The sequence below is a fragment of the Urtica dioica genome, chromosome 12, assembly GCF_054948205.1.
Source record: "Urtica dioica subsp. dioica isolate 48M chromosome 12, U.dioica_male_clone48M_v1_H2, whole genome shotgun sequence".
NCBI lineage: Eukaryota > Viridiplantae > Streptophyta > Magnoliopsida > Rosales > Urticaceae > Urtica > Urtica dioica.
The window spans coordinates 22,189,471-22,211,288 of NC_142767.1; the positions used below are offsets into that span (position 1 = coordinate 22,189,471).

At 33.4% G+C, this 21,818-nt stretch overlaps 3 protein-coding genes across 5 annotated transcripts; 1 reads left to right on the plus strand and 2 right to left on the minus strand.

Moving 5' to 3' along the window:
* The first annotated feature begins 5,400 nt into the window (after positions 1 to 5,400).
* Positions 5,401 to 6,052, plus strand: RKD4 (RWP-RK domain-containing protein). Its single transcript, XM_089604154.1, has 2 exons — positions 5,401 to 5,787; positions 5,888 to 6,052. Exons 1-2 carry the CDS (start codon positions 5,401 to 5,403, stop codon positions 6,050 to 6,052), a joined length of 552 nt encoding a protein of 183 aa, XP_089460280.1.
* Positions 6,053 to 6,302: 250 nt separating this feature from the next.
* Positions 6,303 to 8,205, minus strand: LOC149380421 (uncharacterized protein At4g00950). Its single transcript, XM_089603387.1, has 2 exons — positions 7,466 to 8,205; positions 6,303 to 6,679 (listed from the first exon to the last, which is right to left on the minus strand). Exons 1-2 carry the CDS (start codon positions 8,063 to 8,065, stop codon positions 6,602 to 6,604), a joined length of 678 nt encoding a protein of 225 aa, XP_089459513.1. The 5' UTR covers positions 8,066 to 8,205; the 3' UTR covers positions 6,303 to 6,601.
* Positions 8,206 to 16,661: 8,456 nt separating this feature from the next.
* On the minus strand, positions 16,662 to 21,818 carry LOC149380422 (Ribonuclease P protein subunit P38-like protein). Of its 3 annotated transcripts, none has more exons than XM_089603043.1 (6): positions 21,644 to 21,818; positions 21,262 to 21,478; positions 20,208 to 20,297; positions 19,014 to 20,092; positions 17,847 to 18,532; positions 16,662 to 17,213 (listed from the first exon to the last, which is right to left on the minus strand). In XM_089603043.1, the coding sequence occupies exons 4-6, from the start codon at positions 20,056 to 20,058 to the stop codon at positions 16,866 to 16,868; spliced, it is 2,079 nt and encodes a 692-aa protein (XP_089459169.1). In that variant the 5' UTR covers positions 20,059 to 20,092; positions 20,208 to 20,297; positions 21,262 to 21,478; positions 21,644 to 21,818; the 3' UTR covers positions 16,662 to 16,865. The 3 variants fall into 3 exon arrangements, with proteins under 3 accessions (XP_089459169.1, XP_089459168.1, XP_089459170.1); XM_089603042.1 differs by having other exon boundaries at positions 21,598 to 21,818; XM_089603044.1 differs by lacking the exons at positions 21,262 to 21,478; positions 21,644 to 21,818 and adding an exon at positions 20,754 to 20,792.

The window sequence follows — 21,818 nt, forward strand, 5'->3', positions numbered from 1 at the left end:
GAATAAGACTTAAAGAAAAAATACAATGATTCAAGATTAAATTTCTATGAATGCACTACATGTGAAAACTCTTATTGAATAGAAGATTGACCACGCTAATTTTCGAGCAATACAATGGCTCTTTCACAATACCCTCTGTTGTTAATGGATGAACCAAAATACTCGAAGATCACCGACCGTTGAGAAAGATGTTCGATTATCTGCATTGCCAAAAGACTAACAGAAATTTCGAACTACAAACCCGAAAGATGGCAACATCTTCAGGACGCAAAAACCACCGTAGAAATGTGGATATTATATCATAACCAACCCCACCTAAACCCAAAAAGTAATCTAAACTAAAGCAACAACAGTCCTAACATACACAATATAAAGAAAGTATTTAGGTTATGAATTAGGGTTTTAAATCTTGCAATTTTATTTTTAATTATGTCTTTTTATTTAAATGAGCATAAAAATCCAACCAATAGTAGTACAATGGAGATTTCGGACCACTCGCTAGTCACTACTATGTACCCTTTTGATAGATAATAGTCGTTGTCAAGTAATGAGGTCCAAAATAGGTTTGTTCATATTGACCTTATTGCAATTTCCCTTAACAAAACAAAGTAGTTCAATTACACGACACAGCATAACAACCCAACTTTCTAAAAAAGTTGAAAGAAAACAAAGAAGAAGCTAAAAAGCTTGTTGTCAACGCCTTTAAAAAATAAAAAATGAACAAATTATATAGTGCAGAGGATAAAAAAAAAGTACCAAACATACTTGTGATTATACACGACAAATTAAAATTATAGTATCCGTACTATAACAAAGTTACAGTGACATTTAGGCCAAATATGAATGGACTTCATATATTAATTAGCACAATGAAAAACGGAAAATTTATTAAAGGCTATACATCTTTACTAAAAAAAAGGCAAATTTTATCCATACGCTTTACTATAATTTATTACATAATTCAACGGTGTACGCAATTTTTTTCTTCTACATAATGCTTCATGTTTCGTCGTGAGGTCCACACTAATTTGAAAACGTTAAGGCTTTATGATTGTTGTTATAGTGTTATTATTCTTATTATTTAAAGTCTGTCTCTTGGATCTTCTATTTGATTTCTGAAACTCAGAAATATATTTGTTTTTCCTTTCTTAATGGGATCCTCAGTTTAAACTTTAAAGTTTAATATAATGTACTATTTTTCAATAAACTAATTTATGGTAGATCAGTGCCGTGATTTGTGGTCTCGGGTGGGTCCATAGAAGACACAAAACTATGATTTATTTTATTATTTTTACAATTCGATAGGAATAATATGATTGTTCATTCCAACATCGCTTTAGATCATTTTCAATATGAATTTGGGTTATTGCAAAATAGTTGTAGTTTCTTTACTTATAATAGCCACCATCCTCTTAAAGTATAAATATAATAGCCAAACATGAATTTGAGCATAATAGCCTTCTTAAATTTGTACTATTGCAAAATAGCCATAATTTCTTTACTTATAAACAGTCACCAGCCTCTTAAAGTATAAATAAGATAATTTACCCTTAATTTAAATTAAATAAAAGTAATAATTAAAAAGAATTTTAGATCAATAACGTACATAATTAATATTACCAAAAATAGTAATATTTATTATAACATAAATGAGAGATTTGTTGGATAAAATATGAATATTTATTTGATTGATCTATTCATTAGGAAAGTGCAACAAGCACTCTTTTGGAAACCAAAAGACGCGTAACACAAAGAGATCTACGCGGTTTTCACTAAAAAAATTTGTATTTTTGTTTGTTAGGTTTCAATTGTTTTTTGTTCATCTTTTAAAATTTGTATATGTCATAAGTTAGATCGTTTATTGGATCTTAAATTTGATTAGTTTAGTTCTTTTTTATTGTATTTGTAATAATTTTTTTTGGGGTTCTTACGTTTTGAGAACGAAATTAAACATTAGTTTGTGATTGAATGTGCTAGTTAGTTTGGTTTGGGGTTTAGGGTTTAGGGAACGGTTTTTTTTATTTTTTTTTATTTTAAGCACTGTTTGAATTTTTGGTGTTTGTTTATTTAAAAATATAAATTATGATGGTTTGCTAGTTAGTGAAACTATTGTATGCATGCTAATTGGTTGTGAAATCTTATTCGTTTGTTTAAAAACAATCGTATTTGTTTGTGATAAATTCTTATTCATTTGTTTGTTTAAAAATAGAGTATCTGTTGGTTTGTCACTTGATTGTTTTATATTTTTATTCCATTTTTTATTATTAAAGAAAGTGTTTTAGATTGGATCGGATCATATCGTTTGTGCAAAAATGTCATTAAATGATATGATATGATATATGTTAGTATTTGATTTACACTCCAAAATTGTTGATATATTTATTGTGCATTTCTCAGCATTTTAATCTTGTACTTTTTTTTTGTATATGTTTGTAAAATTATAAATACGATCTTATAAATAAGATCTTGTCTTTTTTGTTTGTAACATAACAAAATGAGAACAAAATAACGAGTAACAAGACCAACATGTGATTTTTTGGACGAAGAACATTAGTGAAATCGCCATCGAAGTCAATGGTGTTATTTTTAAATAAAATCTGCGTTAATGGTCTTATTAAAAAAAATGGTAAACATTAGGCCTGATCAAATAAAATCCCCACTCTGATTATCTTTAAAAAAAGGAAATAAAAAAAACGATTTATTAAAACAAAGAATCCGTGTGTGTGTGTGTTTTTTAAAAAAATCTGCGTTAATTGCAATTGTGATTACCTTTAAAAAATAAAATTAGAAAACTATATATTGAAGCAAAGAATCCGGTTTTTTTTTTAAATAAAAAATAAAAAATAAAAAAATCTGCCCTATATATAAGATAAAAGTAAACTAATTATATCAAATTAATATTAAAATAAAAATAATAGAAAGACAAAAAAAGTAATTCGTTTAAATAAAACTTGCCTAAATAATTCAGATTGACTAGTTATTTAAAAATATATAAACAATGGGTATTTGAAATTTCTTAATTGTCATATTCTTATAAGTGGTTTAGTTTGTACAATTTCTAAAAAATTATTTGCAAGCTATAAAAGGATAAAAAAAAAAATACTTTACAGTATACGCTACTACAAAAACAAGATTATAAACAGTGAAACTTGCTTAACTTTATAAATACAAAAAATTAAATACAGTGGAACATGGTTTATTGGTTACTAGGTGGTTATTATAATTTATATGTAGATAACTAATCCATGATATATTACAAATGATATCAAATGGGAGAAAGAAATGAAAAAAAGGAAAAAGACATAAATAGTAGTTTTAAATAGCTATTTACTCATGTTTAGGACTCTTTTACCGTTATTATTATTATTATTAATTTTTAATGAAAGTAGTTTTATTCTTTTAGTTTTGATTGAAAATTAAAAGATATAAAAATATAAAAAAGAACAAGTTTAATAAAAATAAGAGGAGAATAGAGGAAATTAACCATATTCTTGGAATTAGAAAAAATTAACATAGTACTTTTGGGATTAAAGTTGTAGTTTCTGTAAGAGGATAATTTTTCTAAAGACTAGATAGAATGACCAGGCCCAGATAACCCAACTAGTCCAAACCTATTGTATTGATTTAGGCCGAATGGACTATATACCCAAGCCCAGTTCATTACAACGCACTGTAAATGCACTGTAAATTGGCACATTTTCAGGTTTCGACGGCTTCTTAAAACTAATTAGTGCTAATTAATATCACGCAGTCCTTTAATCATCTTCATATAACGAGGGAAACGAAATGATGAACGTGGAATGTGAAAAACACTTATGACAAAACCGCTATTAGGCATAATGATAGTGCATTGATTTCTTCAACCTCGTTAATCGTTTTGTGTAACTTACCATCATTAATTTCCCACGCTTGGGTAAATACGTATAATTATGCATGTAATGTCGATCATCACCCATAAACGACATCCATTCATGGGCTTAAAAACTGAAAGTTATGTAGAGAAATATAATACATTATATGTTATATATACATTATTAAATAGAGATCTACATTTATTAATATAGTATTTACATTGTGAAAATATCATGAGATTTTATCTCTAAAGTGACACTGAAAAGAGAGTAGCTCATAATTTTTAGTTCTCCTTTATTTTCAAATGTGGGTTTCTTTATATGTTATAAACGAAAAAAAAAATAATAAAATAATTCTATTAATCCAATTTTCCTAACAATTAAGTGGAAGTTAGCAATGCTCCTAATAAACCCTAATATTGCACAAATGGTTGAATTTCTATGCACATTATTATCCTATTTCAACATTACTTTTGTCGTAAATAATAGTTAAATTTCATCCTAAACTATCGCATTTCATCGTAAAATACGTGAAATTTTAACATCTTAAGTGATTTTCCTCAAAACATATCACTAAATCGATTTAAGATGATTAAATAAGTGAACTTATCAATTTTTCATTGAATTCTCCCAAATGGATAGATGATTTGAAGGTAGAGATAGATAGAGAATAGAGGAAATGAGAAAATTAGAGAGAGAATGAGAGAAAGAAAGTTAAAAGGGTTGAAATGGTATTTTTGTTCGAATTCCGGTCAAAAATCCAGTTTTTGATATTTTTCAATTAATAGGTCTAACTTTAATATTTTTCAACTAATGAGTCTAACCTTAATATTTCTCAACTTTTAAGGTCCAGAAAATGAAATTTCTCCTTGATAATATATTAGTTGCATATAGATAATTTAGAGTCGATTAATTAAATGCGAATTCCACCATAAATACGCGTAAATTACCCTATCTATTTAACCTATTATTGATTGGGAATCGTTAACCAATTACCCGATGAGCAATTAATTAGTGTTTGAATTCCACTAAGATTGTAACTCCCAAAAATGGGTACGTACATGAACTTCTAAATATAACCCACATCCCACAATTCCCAATATTTATACTCTCCTTCCTTATCGACCTTCACACTAATTACTTCTCATATACATTGTCACTCCGATCATTCTCAAGCAAATTACTTCTTCAAATGGATTACTTCTCAATCCAACCAAGCTTTCCCATGATCGAATACCCATTTGGCTATGACTGGCTTTACCTTGACCAACAACTTCAACTTGAAGAGTGAGTCCTTTATAACATCATAGACTCATAATAATTTTGCTAACTTTTTCTATACGAGTAATTTTTTTTCTTCTTTCTATTTTGCAGCCTAATAATGGATTTACCACCATTGGAATCCATACAAGAGCCCAAATTGTCACCTTTATCACATGACTATGACCAACTCAATGATTTCCAAGATCTTGAGAATTTCCTTCATGGGTTTTCACCATTTGAAAACATGATCCCATTTTCATCAACAAATGACAATTGTGAAGACACAATGGTTGAGAAGAAGCCTCAAACCAACAACCTCACTCCTAATTTTGACCAAAGCTTCAACAACCAACAAAATGAGCATGAAATGTTTGCTATAAACAAAAGTGACATGTTCACCGAAGCGTCAAGGATGGTTGGTAGTATTAGGGAAATATACGCAAGTTTGGACCACAAATTATTCGGAGAGGCAAATTCAAGTACTAAAGTCAAGAAATGTGTTGGCTTAGAGTTGAGTGACATACAAAAGCATTTTGATGTGCCAATCAAAGAAGCGGCTAAGGAGTTGGGAATTGGTGTGACGAGATTGAAGAAGCGTTGTAGAGAGGTTGGGATTATGAGATGGCCTCACCGCAAGTTTAGAAGCTTGAAGTTTCTTATAAGCAATGTCAAGGTATTGTATAATTTTTGTAATTTATCTTTTATTTTTTATTAGTGGCTATATAACATAATTTTTTTATTATTTTATCTTAATATTGTTTGTAAAAATGAAGAAAATGGGTATGGACAAAGAGGATATAATGATGTTGGAAGAGCAAAAAAGGCTTCTAGAGGAGACACCTAATTTGGAGCTAACCTTGAAGGCCAAAAGGCTAAGGCAAGCTTGTTTCAAAGCAAATTACAAGAACAAGAGGGCTATTGCATTTGCTCGTCACTAGTTTTCTTATTTCCTTGCTGTATAGCTATTATCTAATTAATATATTGTTAATATTAGCCAAAACTACCTTGTGTTTTGGTGATTTTGTGTCGATATAGTGTCATGTTTTAGTGGTATATGGTAGTGTTTGTAATGACCACTCAATGCAGTGAAATTTCTCATCTTTTGATGGACTATTTCATAGATCGTGACTACATTTATAATTTTATTTGACTACGACCATTTCTACATGCACATCTCTAATATTAATCCATATAAGTCACTTGGTCTATGCGACGACTAAATTAATTAGAGAGGGACTGAAGTAGTTGGCTTGGATATATATATGTATGTATATATAATGTCTTGTAACATCCATGGTGGTACCCCTTATAATTATTACCTGTGACAGAAACGTCACAATTATTTATAATTATATATGAACAAGCAATATACGAAAAAGGGCAAAGAAAATTCAACTAATAAATTTTGTCTAGTGGGAAGAATATTAATAAGTCTATCAATATATATGACTAGTAGTAACATAACTATTTGTGAGGCCATTATATCTCTAAGTGCCAATTTTTCTTGGCTTCTCTTGCTTGCGCCTCCATGGGACCACTTGCTTAAAGCCCTCATAAATACTTGCCTGCGCTTGCCAAATAATGTAACGCTGTTAATAATATGTCCAAGCACATAAATTACAAGTCATACATTGACATATAGCAAGTTTGATTCATTCCATATAATTCATTTTGAGAAAATTTTAAAAAATAAAACTGATAATACACTAAATTAAGTTTTTTTTTATTTATCTATAAATTAATTGTAGCAAAACACTTTTAATAGCTTCAGACTTATTTCGTCCTACTCTAACATATATATATATATATATATATATAAATATATATATATATATATATATATATATATATATATATAATCAGATTACGGCTGTATGCAAATTGCAATGGCCATATTAAAATATAATTAAACAAAATTCAGTGAGTTATTATTCATATTTTACATAATTTCTTACAACTTATATCAAGAAATATAATACTTTAGCTGGTGTGGGAACAGATTATAAACGATAATGGCGATAATATAACAGGCGTGTTAAGAATAGTATACCATTTGGTCATATATAATGTAAACTTCATTATCATGGCAATACAAATAGGCATGTACGTCAGCAATGCCTACAATCATTATCATACTTTGTTGAGAGTAATATACGATACGCTCCCTCATAAAATTGCGTAGCTAATTTAACTAATTCGATATTATTAAAAGTATCATGTATTTTTCTGGCGAAATACGCTTGATTGTTGAAACTAATTAAGAATTTTTTATATTGCATCCATATATAATAGAACTCATGCAAAACAAAGGTATACCCAAAAAAAAAAAAACAAAAAAAAAACAAACTTACCAGGAAATTATTAGGGTGAGAGCGGGTCAAAAAGCTTGATTTTCTTCTAACGCCATATGAATTGTTTTTATTGCCGGTTTTGAGCTTAACGTCACAGTGATGATCATGACCCTCCGACTGACTCCCAGCAGCACCACACGAATCGACGAGGCCCTCCTCAATAACTCCCCAAGACGAAATGTCGAAACTACCCCCGTCGAAAGCCCTCTGCTTCCTGAAACTGCCCCACCTGGCAGACCCGAAATAGCCAATTCCCCTTTCCCTCCTCCCCTCTGGGCTCCTGAACGAGTGGGCCCGGCCCACGTGATCGGGCCCATCAAGCACCGTCGTCGGCGATGGCATATTCGTAAATCTCGCCAGCCGAGGTGGCAGCCCCAGGGACCTGTACGTAATTTCCTGCTCCCCTTGCTGATGATCCGGCTCCGTTATGACGGCGCCGGCCGTCCGTCTCGGCTTTCCCGGGGCTTCCTCCCACAGGAACGGAACGGAGGCGGAGGTTCGGCGTAACGGCGGAGACTCCGAGCCTGTGGCTTCGGACGCTTGGCTCGGAAGCGAGTAGAGAGAGAGTTTCGGCGTTGTTGTTTTGTATATTTGATCCATTTTTTTAATAAGAAGTGAACTGGGATTCGCAAATGAATATGATTTACATGTATATATATATATGATATCTATATATATAGAGAGAGACGGAGACAGAGAGAGAGAGACGTGAAGTGTGACAAAATAATAATATAGGAAAAACGCTCCATAGAGCTTATTCTTCACGAGAATTATATTATATGGCTTTTACTTCAAACTGGTGAATTTTGTGTGTGGGTTTGTAAATGACTGAACTGCCCTTGCATGTGCATGTGGTGATTGGACGCTTCTATGACGGGGTTATTATTAACGACCATCAACGGTCACATGGTTTGGTGGGTTTTTTTTGTTGTTGAAAAAGTCGGGTTTATAATTAGGTGAATTGTGTAAATGCGTCTTTTGTGTAGCATAATGCAATGCAAGAGCACTGAAATATGTGTGTAACAACCCTTTAATATATATCATATCCTTCGTTTTTTTTTAGAAATACACGGAATTTCCATTAAAAATAAGGTAAAATACTCAAAAATACAGGAAAATTACATTTCGATACAAGACGCATCACAGACCTAAGTCGAAATGAATCAACACTAAGAATAAGTGATCGCTCGTCTACTTTCGAGAAATGGAAAAACAAAAAGCACATTGAAAATCGAGCACCATACGGCTCTTCTAGAATACCCATAATTGTTGATGAAAAAATCCAATCAACTGTAGTCCGATGACCATGAAGAAAATGAATCTTCAACATGTATAGAACAACATCTAACAGGAAATCCAAACTTAGATGGTGGAAGACAGCTATTCCGTCTCCAATAAAAGACAAACCAAACAAAACCCAATAACAGAGTAAATTGTTCACACACATAATATAACCAAAACAAAATTGACCTAAAGATGTTGAAATGAAAACTAATGGTAAAATCCAACAAAAAAACAAACCATCAAATTTCAACCCACCCAATATTCGTCAGTGTCTAAACTCCGCCCCAACAAGTAGAGGAATCAACAAACAGCGTAGAGGATGAGATGTTGTCCCGTCGCCCAACTCTGCGCCTACCCACCTTGCCGAGGACGAGATCCACCCTTGCAACCAGAGAAAGAACCAACGACTGTCGGAGATGAGAGAGGGGCAACCAAAAATGGATACAGGTGGCGGTGACCGGAAATGACGTCAGAGGCAGCAAGAAGATTGACGAACCGATGTTGAAAAAACATTATTTCTTGATGAAAACAACAAAAAGAAGCAACCATTAAGAGCCACGCAAATAAAGTTTTTGAAGACCCCATCTCCCCACTATTGGAACTAGAAGCCTCTGAAGGAGGGGTGGGTAGCGGCTGGTAAGGTTTGAAAATCCTAGGTTTATGTATATCATATCCTTCTTGAAGTAAAACTATACATGAGTCTAAGTGAAATTCGCCCATAATTGTTAGTTTAACAAATATGTGAGCGTGTGAGATATTGTATTGCCATGAGAAAATCACCCACGTATATCTAGGGGCGGAGCCAAAAATTAAACTTAAGGGGGCCAATTTTCAAAATATAAAACTATCAATATAAACACAATACATTGCAGGCTAAATATTCTTCAAATCATTTTTTTAAAACATATACGATACCACATAAATTTTATTAAAAAAACTCTCACTTATAGCGGAGGAAAATTATGATTACATGATAATTTACTAAATAAAGAACATCTCTCTTGCCTGTCATGAAAATCATCAACAATTGAATCTACACTAAACTTATCAGCAATTTCCTTTTCAATGTATTTAAACAAACAATCGGTCAACAACTCTTCTTTCATCTTGCTACAAAGTGTCGTCTTGACTATATTCATTGCTGAAAAAGATCGCTTTGTAGTAGCCGTAGAAATGAGAAGTGTGAGAATAAGAATTATCACCCTATACAAGAGAGGAAAAAGCTCATTTTTCTTGTTTTTATCAACCATTGAAATAAATCATAAGTAATTTCCAATGCTTCAAAATCAGAAAGCTATCTCACATGATCAAAGTGCTCAGACTGGGTCCTTAGTTGTATTATCTCATATTCATCAGTCTTAAGGGTAAAATTTTGTTACCAACTGGCAAATGTCGTCAATTTTGAATGATATCCTCATATATCTTGGATCTAAAGCTGAACTTAGAATGAGTATCATTTAATTTTTTATTCAATTCTTGTAACTGATGAGAGTCAATCACAACATTGAAGATATTAACTTTGTAGTGATGCCCAACTGTAATTTCATCTTGTTGATTGCGAGCTCTTCCTCGTCTTGGAACATAAGAGGCATCAAAATCTTGTATAGGTATGTTGAGCTATTTGCAAACTATATGACATTAGTAGTTAATCCATCTCATCCATCAGTACTTAACGTCTGCAAGAGAGACTTAGTAGATGAAGCCAAATGCATCACATTAAGACTCATGAGATGCATTATGAAAACAAACTCATAAGAAGTCAACATCTCATAAGCAACATCTGCATCACCTCGTTGAGAAGTTGTGGTTCTATCCTCAATAATGTTCAACAAAATCTCGTACACAGGGTTGCACATCTTCATCAAGCTAGAAATAGATTTCAAGTGAGAACTTCATCGGGTATGACATGCTCTTTGTAAGGAACCAATTTGGTTACGCCATTTTCCAGTTTCAAGCTCACCATTTTGAAGTAAATTGGCAATATTTGCAGCATATGCAGCTTTTAACTGGTCATTGCGTTTACATGATGGACCAACAATATTGACAATGGAGTTCAACTTGATAAAAAAATTGATGGACATGAATAATTTCTTTAGATGCCGCAACTAATGTCAATTGCAAGCGATGAGCCAAACAATGAACATAGTAAGCATAAGGGCATTCACTTGAAATTAACGCTTCCAATCCATTCCATCCTCCACACAAGCTACTTGCACCATCGTAACCTTGCAATCGTATAGATTGAACAAAAAAAAAAACCATTTTTCAATGTTGACGCAGCCGTATTTTCGACATGAATTAGACAAAAAAAAAAAAAAAACGCTCTTGCATGCTTGCATGCAATCATTATTGTCGAGAAATGTAAAAAAACAATTGACATTTGCTCTTTTTTAGATTAATTTCGCGCTTCATCAACCATTATGCAATACTTTGAATAACCAATTTCTTCAAGGATGTAGTTTCTCACTTTATTCACCAACACATGTAAGACTTGTTTTTGCGTTGTTGGTGATGTCTATGAAGCATTTTGAGGAGCTTTATCCAAAACTTCTAACAATTTATCACTATAGGAAGCTACGAAACTCAACTGTTCCAAAAAGTTTCCACGATTCTTTTATGTGTTGGACTCATCATGACCTCTGAACGAACATCCTGGAAAAAGCAAGCCACGTAATAGCCTTAATATAAGTTTTCACACGAAGTCTATTTTCTTCAATTTCTTGGGACGTAGTTTTCATACCTTCTTACAATGTGTGATGGTTGATTTATGAGATCTGTACATGCTTTCTTTGTATTTTCGTGAACATAATTTGAATCTTTCCCGATATGCACCAACATTGCATCTCTCATCTTTTTTCATGATGTAAATCCATGGACGGTGAATGCATCTAACCTAGAGGATCCATCTTTCATATAGAATAAGAAACACACTAAGCAAAAGACGGCATCTGTAGTAGGAGAATATGATTTTGATTGATAGAAAGTTAAACTAAATTGTATCGAGACAATCATTATCTAGGAAGTATTTTTTTTTTTCTTTTGTAAATTGTGTTGCATTATTTGTGCATAAGGAGTTTAAAATGGTATCATTTTTTTTCTCTTTCTTTTGAGAGTTGTGTAAAGTATTGTACGATGACAATCAGTCATCAAGTATACTATTTTATCTTGCTATATATATTTTACTTTTATTATTTATACATTTTCCATGTTTTTTTTTTTTTTTTTTAAGTTAGGGGGCTTTGATCCCACTTAAGCAATAAGTACATCCGCCTTTGCGTATATCCTTTGATCGGATAAACTACAAGATAAATATAGGTTCAATAATAAAATTTCGGTTCATACTTATCTATTGAAGGTATATAATTTGTGTATAGAATTTTTCTATCACAAATCCGAATTTTTTTAAGGTGTTTTTAAAAAATGAGAAACAATAATAATTCATTTGGATTGATAATAACCAATCACGATGTCGTATATATATATATATATATATCGAAAAAGTCCTAAAAGGGACATTATTTAAATTGGGAAGTAATGTATACTTAGGCTAGTGATGTCCTCAATTTTGAAAGGAACATATGTACAATAAAGGAAGTGTTTTAAAAGAACGATAACCAAATTATGAAACATTTTATAATAAAAAAAACCATTATCTACAAACATTTCTCTTCTCCTTATTTCGTCCGACATATCACAAATGTGTGCAGGTTTTGGAAAAGACACATGAAAATGAGTGCTGAGTCAAACAATAACAAATTTCCTTATGAAAAGTCATTTACTCAACATATTTACAGGGGAAATGATTTTTGGCACAACTTACGATCCACAACGATCCACTCAGAGGTTGACACGTGTCCACCAACTTCCACATGTCAACCTCTGAATGGATCGTTTGTAGATCGTGAGTTGTGCCAAATAGCTTTACTCTATTTATAGACACATATACATATATATATATATAATATTTTCGTATATATAGTTGTAAATGTAGTTACATAATTTATATATTATAAGCAATATCTTCCGCGCGTTGCTGCGGAATAATTAATATATTTTAGTTTGAAAAAATAAAAATATGTCCATAAATACTTAGGTTTGAAAAAAATGTATTTAAAGTTTTATGAAAATATTTTTATCTTTTTGGTAGAAAAAAAAATCGGTACGAATGAACACTACTTTTGTTTAGGATCCAATATCTTAATTTAAAAAAAAAAACCATGACACACTGTTCATTGATCAGTGTTTCGTGAGAGAGAAGGTCTCCTTATATATAATAATAATATGAATAGATTTTAACTACAAGAAGCTAGCTACTAGATGGAAGATTGGCTGTAAATACGCTGTTGGATTAAATGGTTGGACCATATTAATCAATCATTTCTGATATTAATCCCCAACCAATTAAAAAAATATATATACAAGGAAGTTGGACATGTTGGATGTGGTTTTACTGTCTTTAAATATTTTTTTTTTTTTTATGAAAACTACATTAATTTTTGTGACAGATTTAACATATTTTGGTAAATAAAAAAAATCATCTAAATTAGCAATATATTCACATATTTCTTCTGTTACAGCAAGGATCTAGAAAACAAATTGCCCCAGCTGATCCATATATCTGCTCCTCTAAAGCTTTATAATCTATCATTGATCTTCAAAAATATTTTGCTTTTTGTTTCTATTTACTACTAACTGTTTTTTATACTTATTTTTTGAGCTTAAATGTTTTGGTGAAAAGGTTTAATATTGGGGACAGACAGATATATACACCTGTCTATTGGGCCACTCACTCGCCACTTGTTTATGGGCAGTCCAGTCTCATGAAATCAATATGATCATCAAAATTATTGGATATATATATTATGAAGTAAATCATTCATAGCATGAATGGACCCAAAAAATGTGACAGTGGATTGGATTTTGTATTATTTTCGCAGAAGAGAAAGCGAAGCGATATAACCAAAGAGTAATTAGTCCACTGATGGGGAAGTTTTTAATTGCAGACAGATTGGCATGCCTGAATTCATTAAATTTAATTCTTTGTACTTTTTTACGCCACTAAACCAAATCAAAACCTAAGTTTTTGAAAGTAAGTCAATATTTCGCTTAATTACCCTTAGTATGTGTACCGAAATAAAGCCATTAGAGGAAAACGGGCATGTATATTTTGAATTTAAGTAAAATATTATGTTTGTACTTTTGATTTTCAGAAATATTAGATTTGTACCATTACTTTTATGAAAATGACAACGTTATATCTTAGAACACATTAGCATGCCGCGTTTATTTCTACGTTTACTTTTTTTTCCAATAAAAGTATGAACGTCGAAATTATAAAAAAAAACCCAATAAAAGAAATAAATATATTATGGTTATAAAGTATATTAATGTCCTTATTTTCATAAAATAAAGGGTACAAACACGAAAATGGTGGTATTTTATTAAGAGCATTATGAGGAGTTCAAATTTTATTTTTGTAAAAAATAAATGAAAATGATGATATTTACAATATAACATATTTTTAGAAGTGATATTTATCATTTATATTAAATTAAAAAATTGTATAAAATAAAATCTTAGATGCTGATCTGACGGATGAGAGAAAAAATATGATTCACTTGTTAAGATCGAATGACTAAGATTTAATTTCTTAAATTGAGAAAATAAATTTTGTATTTCGATTAAATACGATGATATTAAAAGCGATTAGATCAAGGGATCGCAATAACATGTTTCAATACACCATGACCACACAAAAACCAAGAAACATCAAAAAGTAAATTTATGACTTCGCGAGCAAGGAAGGGAGTGATATTACTCTCCTCACAAGAAATAAATTTGCAAGTGGCCACTTAACTCGACTAACCTGACTCGGATCACCACTTATTATATATTCACCTGTCTAAATATGAGGCATATATATCTGATGACTTTTCTTCCTATTTATTGTGCTTTTCTTCGTATATAGTAAAAATCTACATTCAACTTCCTTTCTCGACTTCTCTGTCACCTGAAATTGTCATAATCATGACCTAGCTACCACCATGTTCTAAGAATTAACTATATAAAAAAGACAAATCAAACAAGAAAGCAAGGATTGAAATGCCGACGGCCGATTTCGTGCCGATGGTCTCAAAAAACGGAAATTGCGGTGGCCGATGAGAATTGCGACGGAAAAAATGTGAAAATTTGCTTAAAAAAATGTCGACGGAAATTGCGGTGTCGACGGAAATTTCGATAAAACACTGAAATGCTGACGAAAATAATGTTGCATAATTATTAATATAACAAATAAATTAGTTTCAAACACACACATAATGAGTTTAAACTCCAAATTCAAGTCTCCAACACACGTAATAATTTCACATATCATAAAAAAAAAAAATAAACAAAAGGTCTAAACCACTTAATAGGTTGAAAAACAAAGATTAAGTTCAAAACACATATTGAGTTCAACATAGATAAAAAGACTCAATAGTAGGTTGACTCAATAGTAAGTTCAAAACACATTCTAACTTTGAAATCTAAGTCTCAAATATCAAATAAATTTGGATTCTATTAAAAAATAAATTGAGAAAAACATATGTGAACCACACAACATAATTACACATCTTTCATTCGGCTAGATTTTTCCAAAAAAAATAAAACGATTCGATTTCATCACAAACTCAAACTGTCGGCACAAAACAGTGGAAATAATACGGGAATTTCGACGACATTTCCAAGAAATGACGGAAATATTGTTGATTTTGCACAGACAACGTGGAAATAATGTGGGCACGGTCGAAATTCCTGGGAATGCCGACGGAAAAAATATGCGAAACGACAAATGTTCATTTTTATGCCGGAATCCCAAAAATAACGAAATTTCCACGCAATTTCCCCGAAATACCCCGAAATTTTAAACATTGCAAGAAAGTAGTATACAACGCTGCACGTTGGCTTCTTCAATTTATATAATTATGCAACTCATTATAGTAAATTACGTTAAGGAACATGTCTTCTGTGTATTTAATCGAAACATTGTGTTTATTTCTATAATTTTTAAAAATATCATAAGTGTTAACATTTTTATTAATATTAATTATATTTTGTACATATCAAAACTCTCATTTTTTTTATAAGATTTTGTTGATTTTTTTTTTAACCAAAATTGAGCTGGCCAAATTTATTTTATAGTGTTATTTCTCACAATTAATATAATATTAAGCGAGACGTCTGTTATTTTTAGAAATTGTAAAAATAAACGCAATATTTATACTAAATACAGACACATGATATTTTCCCTAAATTAAATTAATTCATGTAGGATTATTAACTCATGCTTGTAAATAGTAAAATACGTTGTTGACATCCAATTACACACTAGAAGCACCAAATTGTCAAGCTGTTCTAGACTTCTAGTTACTCTTAAAATAGGGATAATTTTGTCCACATGTAGTTTATTTTTTTGTTACTTTTTTTTTTGTTTGAAGAAATTTTATTTTTAACTCAAGTAAACAAATCACCATGTTTCTTTTCCAAGTAGAAAAACATTTTTCGCCTTAAATATACCTATTTTCTATTTTGTAAAGCAATATAAAAGTACCTATTTATCTAACTTCGCCAGCTGTTTTCTAATTATAAAATCTCTGTAAGCATGGACAACTTTCACAAGGACGCCTATAAATTATTGTATCATTTTTGTCCTTTCACATAAAAAAAAAAAAAAAAAATACAAGACGAACAATGATGAAAAGCATCAAGTCGTTTGTATGGAGCAAATGACAGCAAATTCTCCTCGAGTCAAATTACACGTCACCATGTTACTCTTTTCTCGAAACGACATGTCGTTTAATTCATAATTACAATATATAAAACAACAGCTGATTTTTTTTTTTTTTTTTTCTTCATATCAAGGTGACATTCCAGCAACCAATCAATGGATCCACTAATTTTTTTTTTTTTTCCCAAATATGTTGCAAGCAACAAGACTTTGTATAATTTTGCCTACTTATATATATATATATATATATATATATATATATATATTAATATAATCACATTCAAACCATATAACTATATAACAATGTTAAAAATGCTGTTAAAAAAAATAATAAATTTAAAAAAAAAAAAATCACCATCTCCTCAAGCTGATCATTCCTTCACAAGCCAAAGTCCCTTCAAGATCTCCAATAACTCTGGCTATCCTAATTTCAATGCCTCTCTGGACATCTTGGAAAAGAGACCTAACACTCTCCGAGAACCGGCTCAGGTCAAACCCCGTTGACTTATCGAGCTCCTCGGCGATCCCCACGAAGCCCGAGCCGATCTTGGCCTGAACCTCAACGAGCTTTTGTCCCGTTGCCACAATGTACCTTTGAACCTGAAATGTCTCCTCGAGATAATGCTCGAGTATCTTTGTCTTCTCTTTTGTCCTCGCAACCTTGAAATCTTCTCGGCACAGCTCTAGATCGCTCTCGTGCTGCAACAGGACAAGAATAGCACAAATTATTAACGCTCCATTAAACAAGACTAATAATTCGACTAAGCAGACTTAAATAAGACTAATTTTTTTTTTTTTTTTTTTGGTACTAGTAATTTATGAACTTTGAAAAGTAGGTACTTGTGGACCTTTTGCCTAACTTCTAACAATTAAGTTAAGCAGACTTTTAAGAAATTTTTTTTATTTGTTCCCGCGGTTTCTAAACTTTACAGGTTTAGCAGATTGACCCCTAAAATAAAATTAAGGCCACGTGGGTCATACACTAAGATTCTATCAAAAAATTGTCGAAAGTTGGACGTAAAGGTCGCGGATGCCATTTTTCTAAGTTCAGGGACTGTTTGTGCAAAAAAGAAAAAGACGCCAACGGGTGGTTTTTTCGTCCGTGGTTTTGACCCATATCAAATTTTTTTTTTGCACTACTAATCTCTGAACTCTCGCGGAATATACAGAGATGAATGACAATGGATCAAATCACATAGATACACCAGGTTTTTTTGGGTAGTACATTTAAGATTCTATTAAAAAATTGACGGAAGTTAGGCAAGAAGGTCACACATTAGTACTATTTTTTTTTTCGCAACAAGTGCAAATAAGAAAAAAAAGAAGACATACCATTCGCTTGCAAAGATCATCGACTTTGGCTTGTAGAGATTGGTATCGTCCGATTTGCTTGTTGAGAAAAGACATGAGCGACAAGAAATCCTTGGTCCCGGCTCCGTCGTCGCCGATGCTCTCGGTTCGCGTTCCTCGAAGCCTTTCGAGCATAATGAACTGTTGCTTGAGCCTCTTTAGCTTGTAAGACACTCCAAGAGCGTGGAGATCGATCTTCCACTGCGAACCGTTCGCCTTGTTCAAGCTCTGTCCTTGGCACGGCGAACCCGAATTCTCACTCGTTTTCGAGCCCGTTGACTCTGCCGGGCTCGGGCTCTCGAACCGCGGCTCGGGCTCAGGCTCGTCCTCTTCTTTGTCCTCTGGAGATTGGAGAGTCAACGCTCGGTCTTCTTCCTCGTCGTTTTCTTCTCGGTCTCTGTGTTCTCTCAGGGAAGCCAATTCTTGTTCTCTCTCGGAGAGGACCGCTTGGGCTTTGACGGCCTCGTGTCTGAGGGCTTCGACGTGGGACTGAAGGCGCTTCGTCTCGAGCTCCGTGCTGAGGTGGCGCCAACGGAAAGCCTCGAGCTTCTCGTCTTTGAGCCTCATTTGCTCCACAAAGGCGTTGATCTCGAGGCCGTGCCTTTGCTCTATCGCAGCCGAGTACCTCTCCGCCTCCGATCGCACCCAATTCTCGACCTGCTTCACATCTTCGAAAAAAATGCAAATGACAAATTATAACACAATTTTTTTTTTTTTTTTTTAAATCAAATGCCATGTCTCTCTGATAATGTTCTATAAATACTAAATATAATCAAATAATTTGGGAAGAAAAATTTCAAGTTTCTACAAGACTGCCAGTCTAATTCATACGAACCATTCGACAGACTCGTAAATCACCCATAGGCTAAGCCTTAACCAATACTAAACTAATTCATTCCGGCGAAATGAATATTTTCAACATCTATCGTGTAAATATTGAAAAAGGGTGATGATAAAAACATGTAAACTGTTCTTATTAGTGTACTCATTCGAGGGAATCAAGTTATCGAGAGACCCGTAACTCTTCCAAAAAGGCGAAGCCTTGATTTATTCGTTCCTTGGAAATGATTATTTTCGACCTCTATTTGATAGACTAAAACCTCTTATAATACCGATACTAACCGTAAAGAAGGTGTAAATTGTTCTTACCAATGTCCTCATTCGAGGGAACCGAGTAGCCATCGAAGCCTTCACCGTCGTCCAAATCCAAGCGATCGCTCGAAACGATCGAAGATCCCGAGTTGGCGTGTTTTGCGAACATGTTCCTCAAGGAGCTCCGTTCGCGCCTCGACTCGGAAACGACCCTCCATCGCTCGCTCTCGAGCTCGGCCTCTTTCCTCTTGGCCTTAGAGAGCTTGACCTCTTTCAAGAGCAATTGCCTCTCGGCCGTGTCGAGCTTCGAGCGCCTCATCGTTGCCGATAATATCTTGTCCTTCTGCTCCAAATCCTTCTGCATCTTCACCATCTCCGCCGAGAGCTTCTGAACCATCAGCACCGACTCCTCTTTCTGCCTCGTGGCTCGACCCATCTCGGCCTCGACTCGCCTCTGGTTCGACACGAGCTCGATGAACGCGGTCTTGTACTTCCTCAGGTCCGAAGACCGCTCTTCGAGGGAGGTCTCGGCTTCTCTGAGCTTCCGATCCGATTCCTCTCTCTTCTCGCGCTCCTCGGCCAAGCCCTCATCCATGCTCTTCCGCAACGAAGCCTCGGTCTCTCTGAGCCTCTCGTCGGCCTCCGAAGCGGCTTGGTCGGCGCGTTTCTCTTGGTGCCTCAGCTCGGTGATCAAGGCTCCGATGTGTTGTCTGAGTTTTCGGCGCTCGACGAGCCAGGTCTGTTCCTGAGCCGCGAATATCCCGACAACCTTCTCGTTGGCCTTCGCGTCCTCTCGCCTTATCCTCTTCAGTTCGGCCACGTCTCTCTCGGCCTTTTCGAGTCTGGCTTCCGTGATCTCGCGGTCGAGTCCTTCTTTTTCGACTCTCCACGCGAGCAATCCCATGAGCTGAGCGCTTCCTTTCAGCAAATTCTCTTTCGCCTCGGACCATCTCTCGAACTCTCCGACCTCTTTGGGAAACAATGACAAGACCCGAACCGCGAAGAATGCCAACGAAACGCCGAAACACACCGGGTATAAACTATCGTCACTTGACCCGAAAAGATAGCTTGGTTTTGGGATTGGGATCACTTTCTCGTCCATTACTTAGAAGTTACTCTTCTTCCACTTGTTGTATCTATCATATTCCCAAGAGAAAGAAAAAAGAAGAGAAATTAAACCAAAATACAGAATAAGATAAATCATTTTTCTTCTCTTTCTCGTAAAGATTAAAACTTTGTAGCAGAACTTACATGGGGTTTGGAGTTTCCTAAATCAAGTGATCAAATCAGAAGAAGAGCCATGTTTCTCGTGCAGACCAAGAGAGATTAACACAAACCCAACTGCAATGAATAATGGAAAAAAGTGCAAAAATATGTGATTTGATGTGTGTGAGTTTGGTATATAAATTAAACGGCCAGTGAAAGCCAAAGGCACTGGCTTTTACACGTGTATGACTGCATAATCTGTTAAAAGCTAAATGTACTAAGTTAACAAAAATAAAAGAAAAAAACGACAATGTAGAAAAGATTGTTCCCTGGTTTTCAGTGAAGAACCCCACTTGCTGTTTTATTTTTTTTTCTTCTTCACTCACAGTCGCAAAGACAATCATTTTTCTTTTTCTTCCCTAGCGAATGTCATGAAAGCCTCTCTAGATTCCTTGTTTCGGGATAATGTAAATTCACAGATCAATCATATATATATATATATATATATATTCCCTTTTCACTCTCTTGAATATAACTTGTAAAAAAAAATCAGTACTATTTTTTTTTCTTCTTCCAGACTGTATTGATTACCTGTTTGCAGATAAAGACTACACCACACAAAAATGCCACCAAAAAGACTACAAAGTGCAAACACAAAAGTGGCTTTTTGAATAGTATTAATGAATTAAAATATATGATATAGGGTTTGTATCATATATATATCCGTATATACGTTTGTATTGTCTCGTTTTCGCTTCTCTCCATTCGCTAAGAACCAAAAGTAAACAGATATTTTATATGTGGATTGGCCAAACTTTATTTTCTTGTAAGCTATCAAAAACATGGAATATGAAGAAACAATAATAAAGCACAATAACTCACAACTGGACCACATTATTAAAAACAAACCTTCAATTTCTAAACTAAAAAAAAAAAAAACATTTTTATTCATGCTAATTGACTAATACATTGCTTTAACAACACACCATCACAAGTGTTTTAAACCCACAAAACCCATCTTTTGTTTTCTCTTAGGATATATATATATACTTCAAAAATAATATTGGTTGGAGGAAACGAGAGAAATGCATGCATGTACCTCCCAAAAATTGCAACATATTTCGGAATTGAGTGTAATAAGACCAAGAAGAAGAGACTGAGAATACGGCTTTGATGAGTTCTGAGGAATCTTCAACATCATCGTCATCATATTCATAATTGAGACACCTAAGAAACCAGGTTCTCATGGGTCCAATCCAAAGAGACTAGCTTTTGTGTCTTCTCTAGCTTTGCTTCCTTAGCTGAGACCTGAAACACTGTAAAGGAAGGAACTTTGTTCACCCAACAACACTTATTCATACATACACACATATAAAGCTACCAAAAAAAAAAAATTGAACATTTCTTAAGCTTAATGTATTAGAAAATTAACCACCTTGTATATTCATTTGTTTGTGTACACACTCACACTCAAGATCTACCTTTGGAAGCTGGGACTTTTGTATTCCTTTGATTCATGTTTTATATAATAACATGGTATGAGCTATGTGGGAAAATCTCTTTCTCTCTCTCTCTCTCTCTCTCAAGTCATGTGATTGAGTACTATTTCTGAAATAAGGAGAAACAAATATAAAATAATGGGGGAGGAAGAATAAA

Coding starts and splice junctions, on each gene's coding strand:
- LOC149380422 (XM_089603043.1), bottom strand. CDS start 20,058: ATGGACGAGAAAGTGATCCCAATCCCAAAACCAAGCTATCTTTTCGGG. Junction 18,533..19,013: donor TCCCTCGAATGAGGACATTG/GTAAGAACAATT, acceptor TTTTTTTCGAAG/ATGTGAAGCAGGTCGAGAAT. Junction 17,214..17,846: donor ATGATCTTTGCAAGCGAATG/GTATGTCTTCTT, acceptor GTCCTGTTGCAG/CACGAGAGCGATCTAGAGCT.
- RKD4 (XM_089604154.1), top strand. CDS start 5,401: ATGGTTGAGAAGAAGCCTCAAACCAACAACCTCACTCCTAATTTTGAC. Junction 5,788..5,887: donor TTCTTATAAGCAATGTCAAG/GTATTGTATAAT, acceptor GTAAAAATGAAG/AAAATGGGTATGGACAAAGA.
- LOC149380421 (XM_089603387.1), bottom strand. CDS start 8,065: ATGGATCAAATATACAAAACAACAACGCCGAAACTCTCTCTCTACTCG. Junction 6,680..7,465: donor CTCACCCTAATAATTTCCTG/GTAAGTTTGTTT, acceptor TGGCAAGCGCAG/GCAAGTATTTATGAGGGCTT.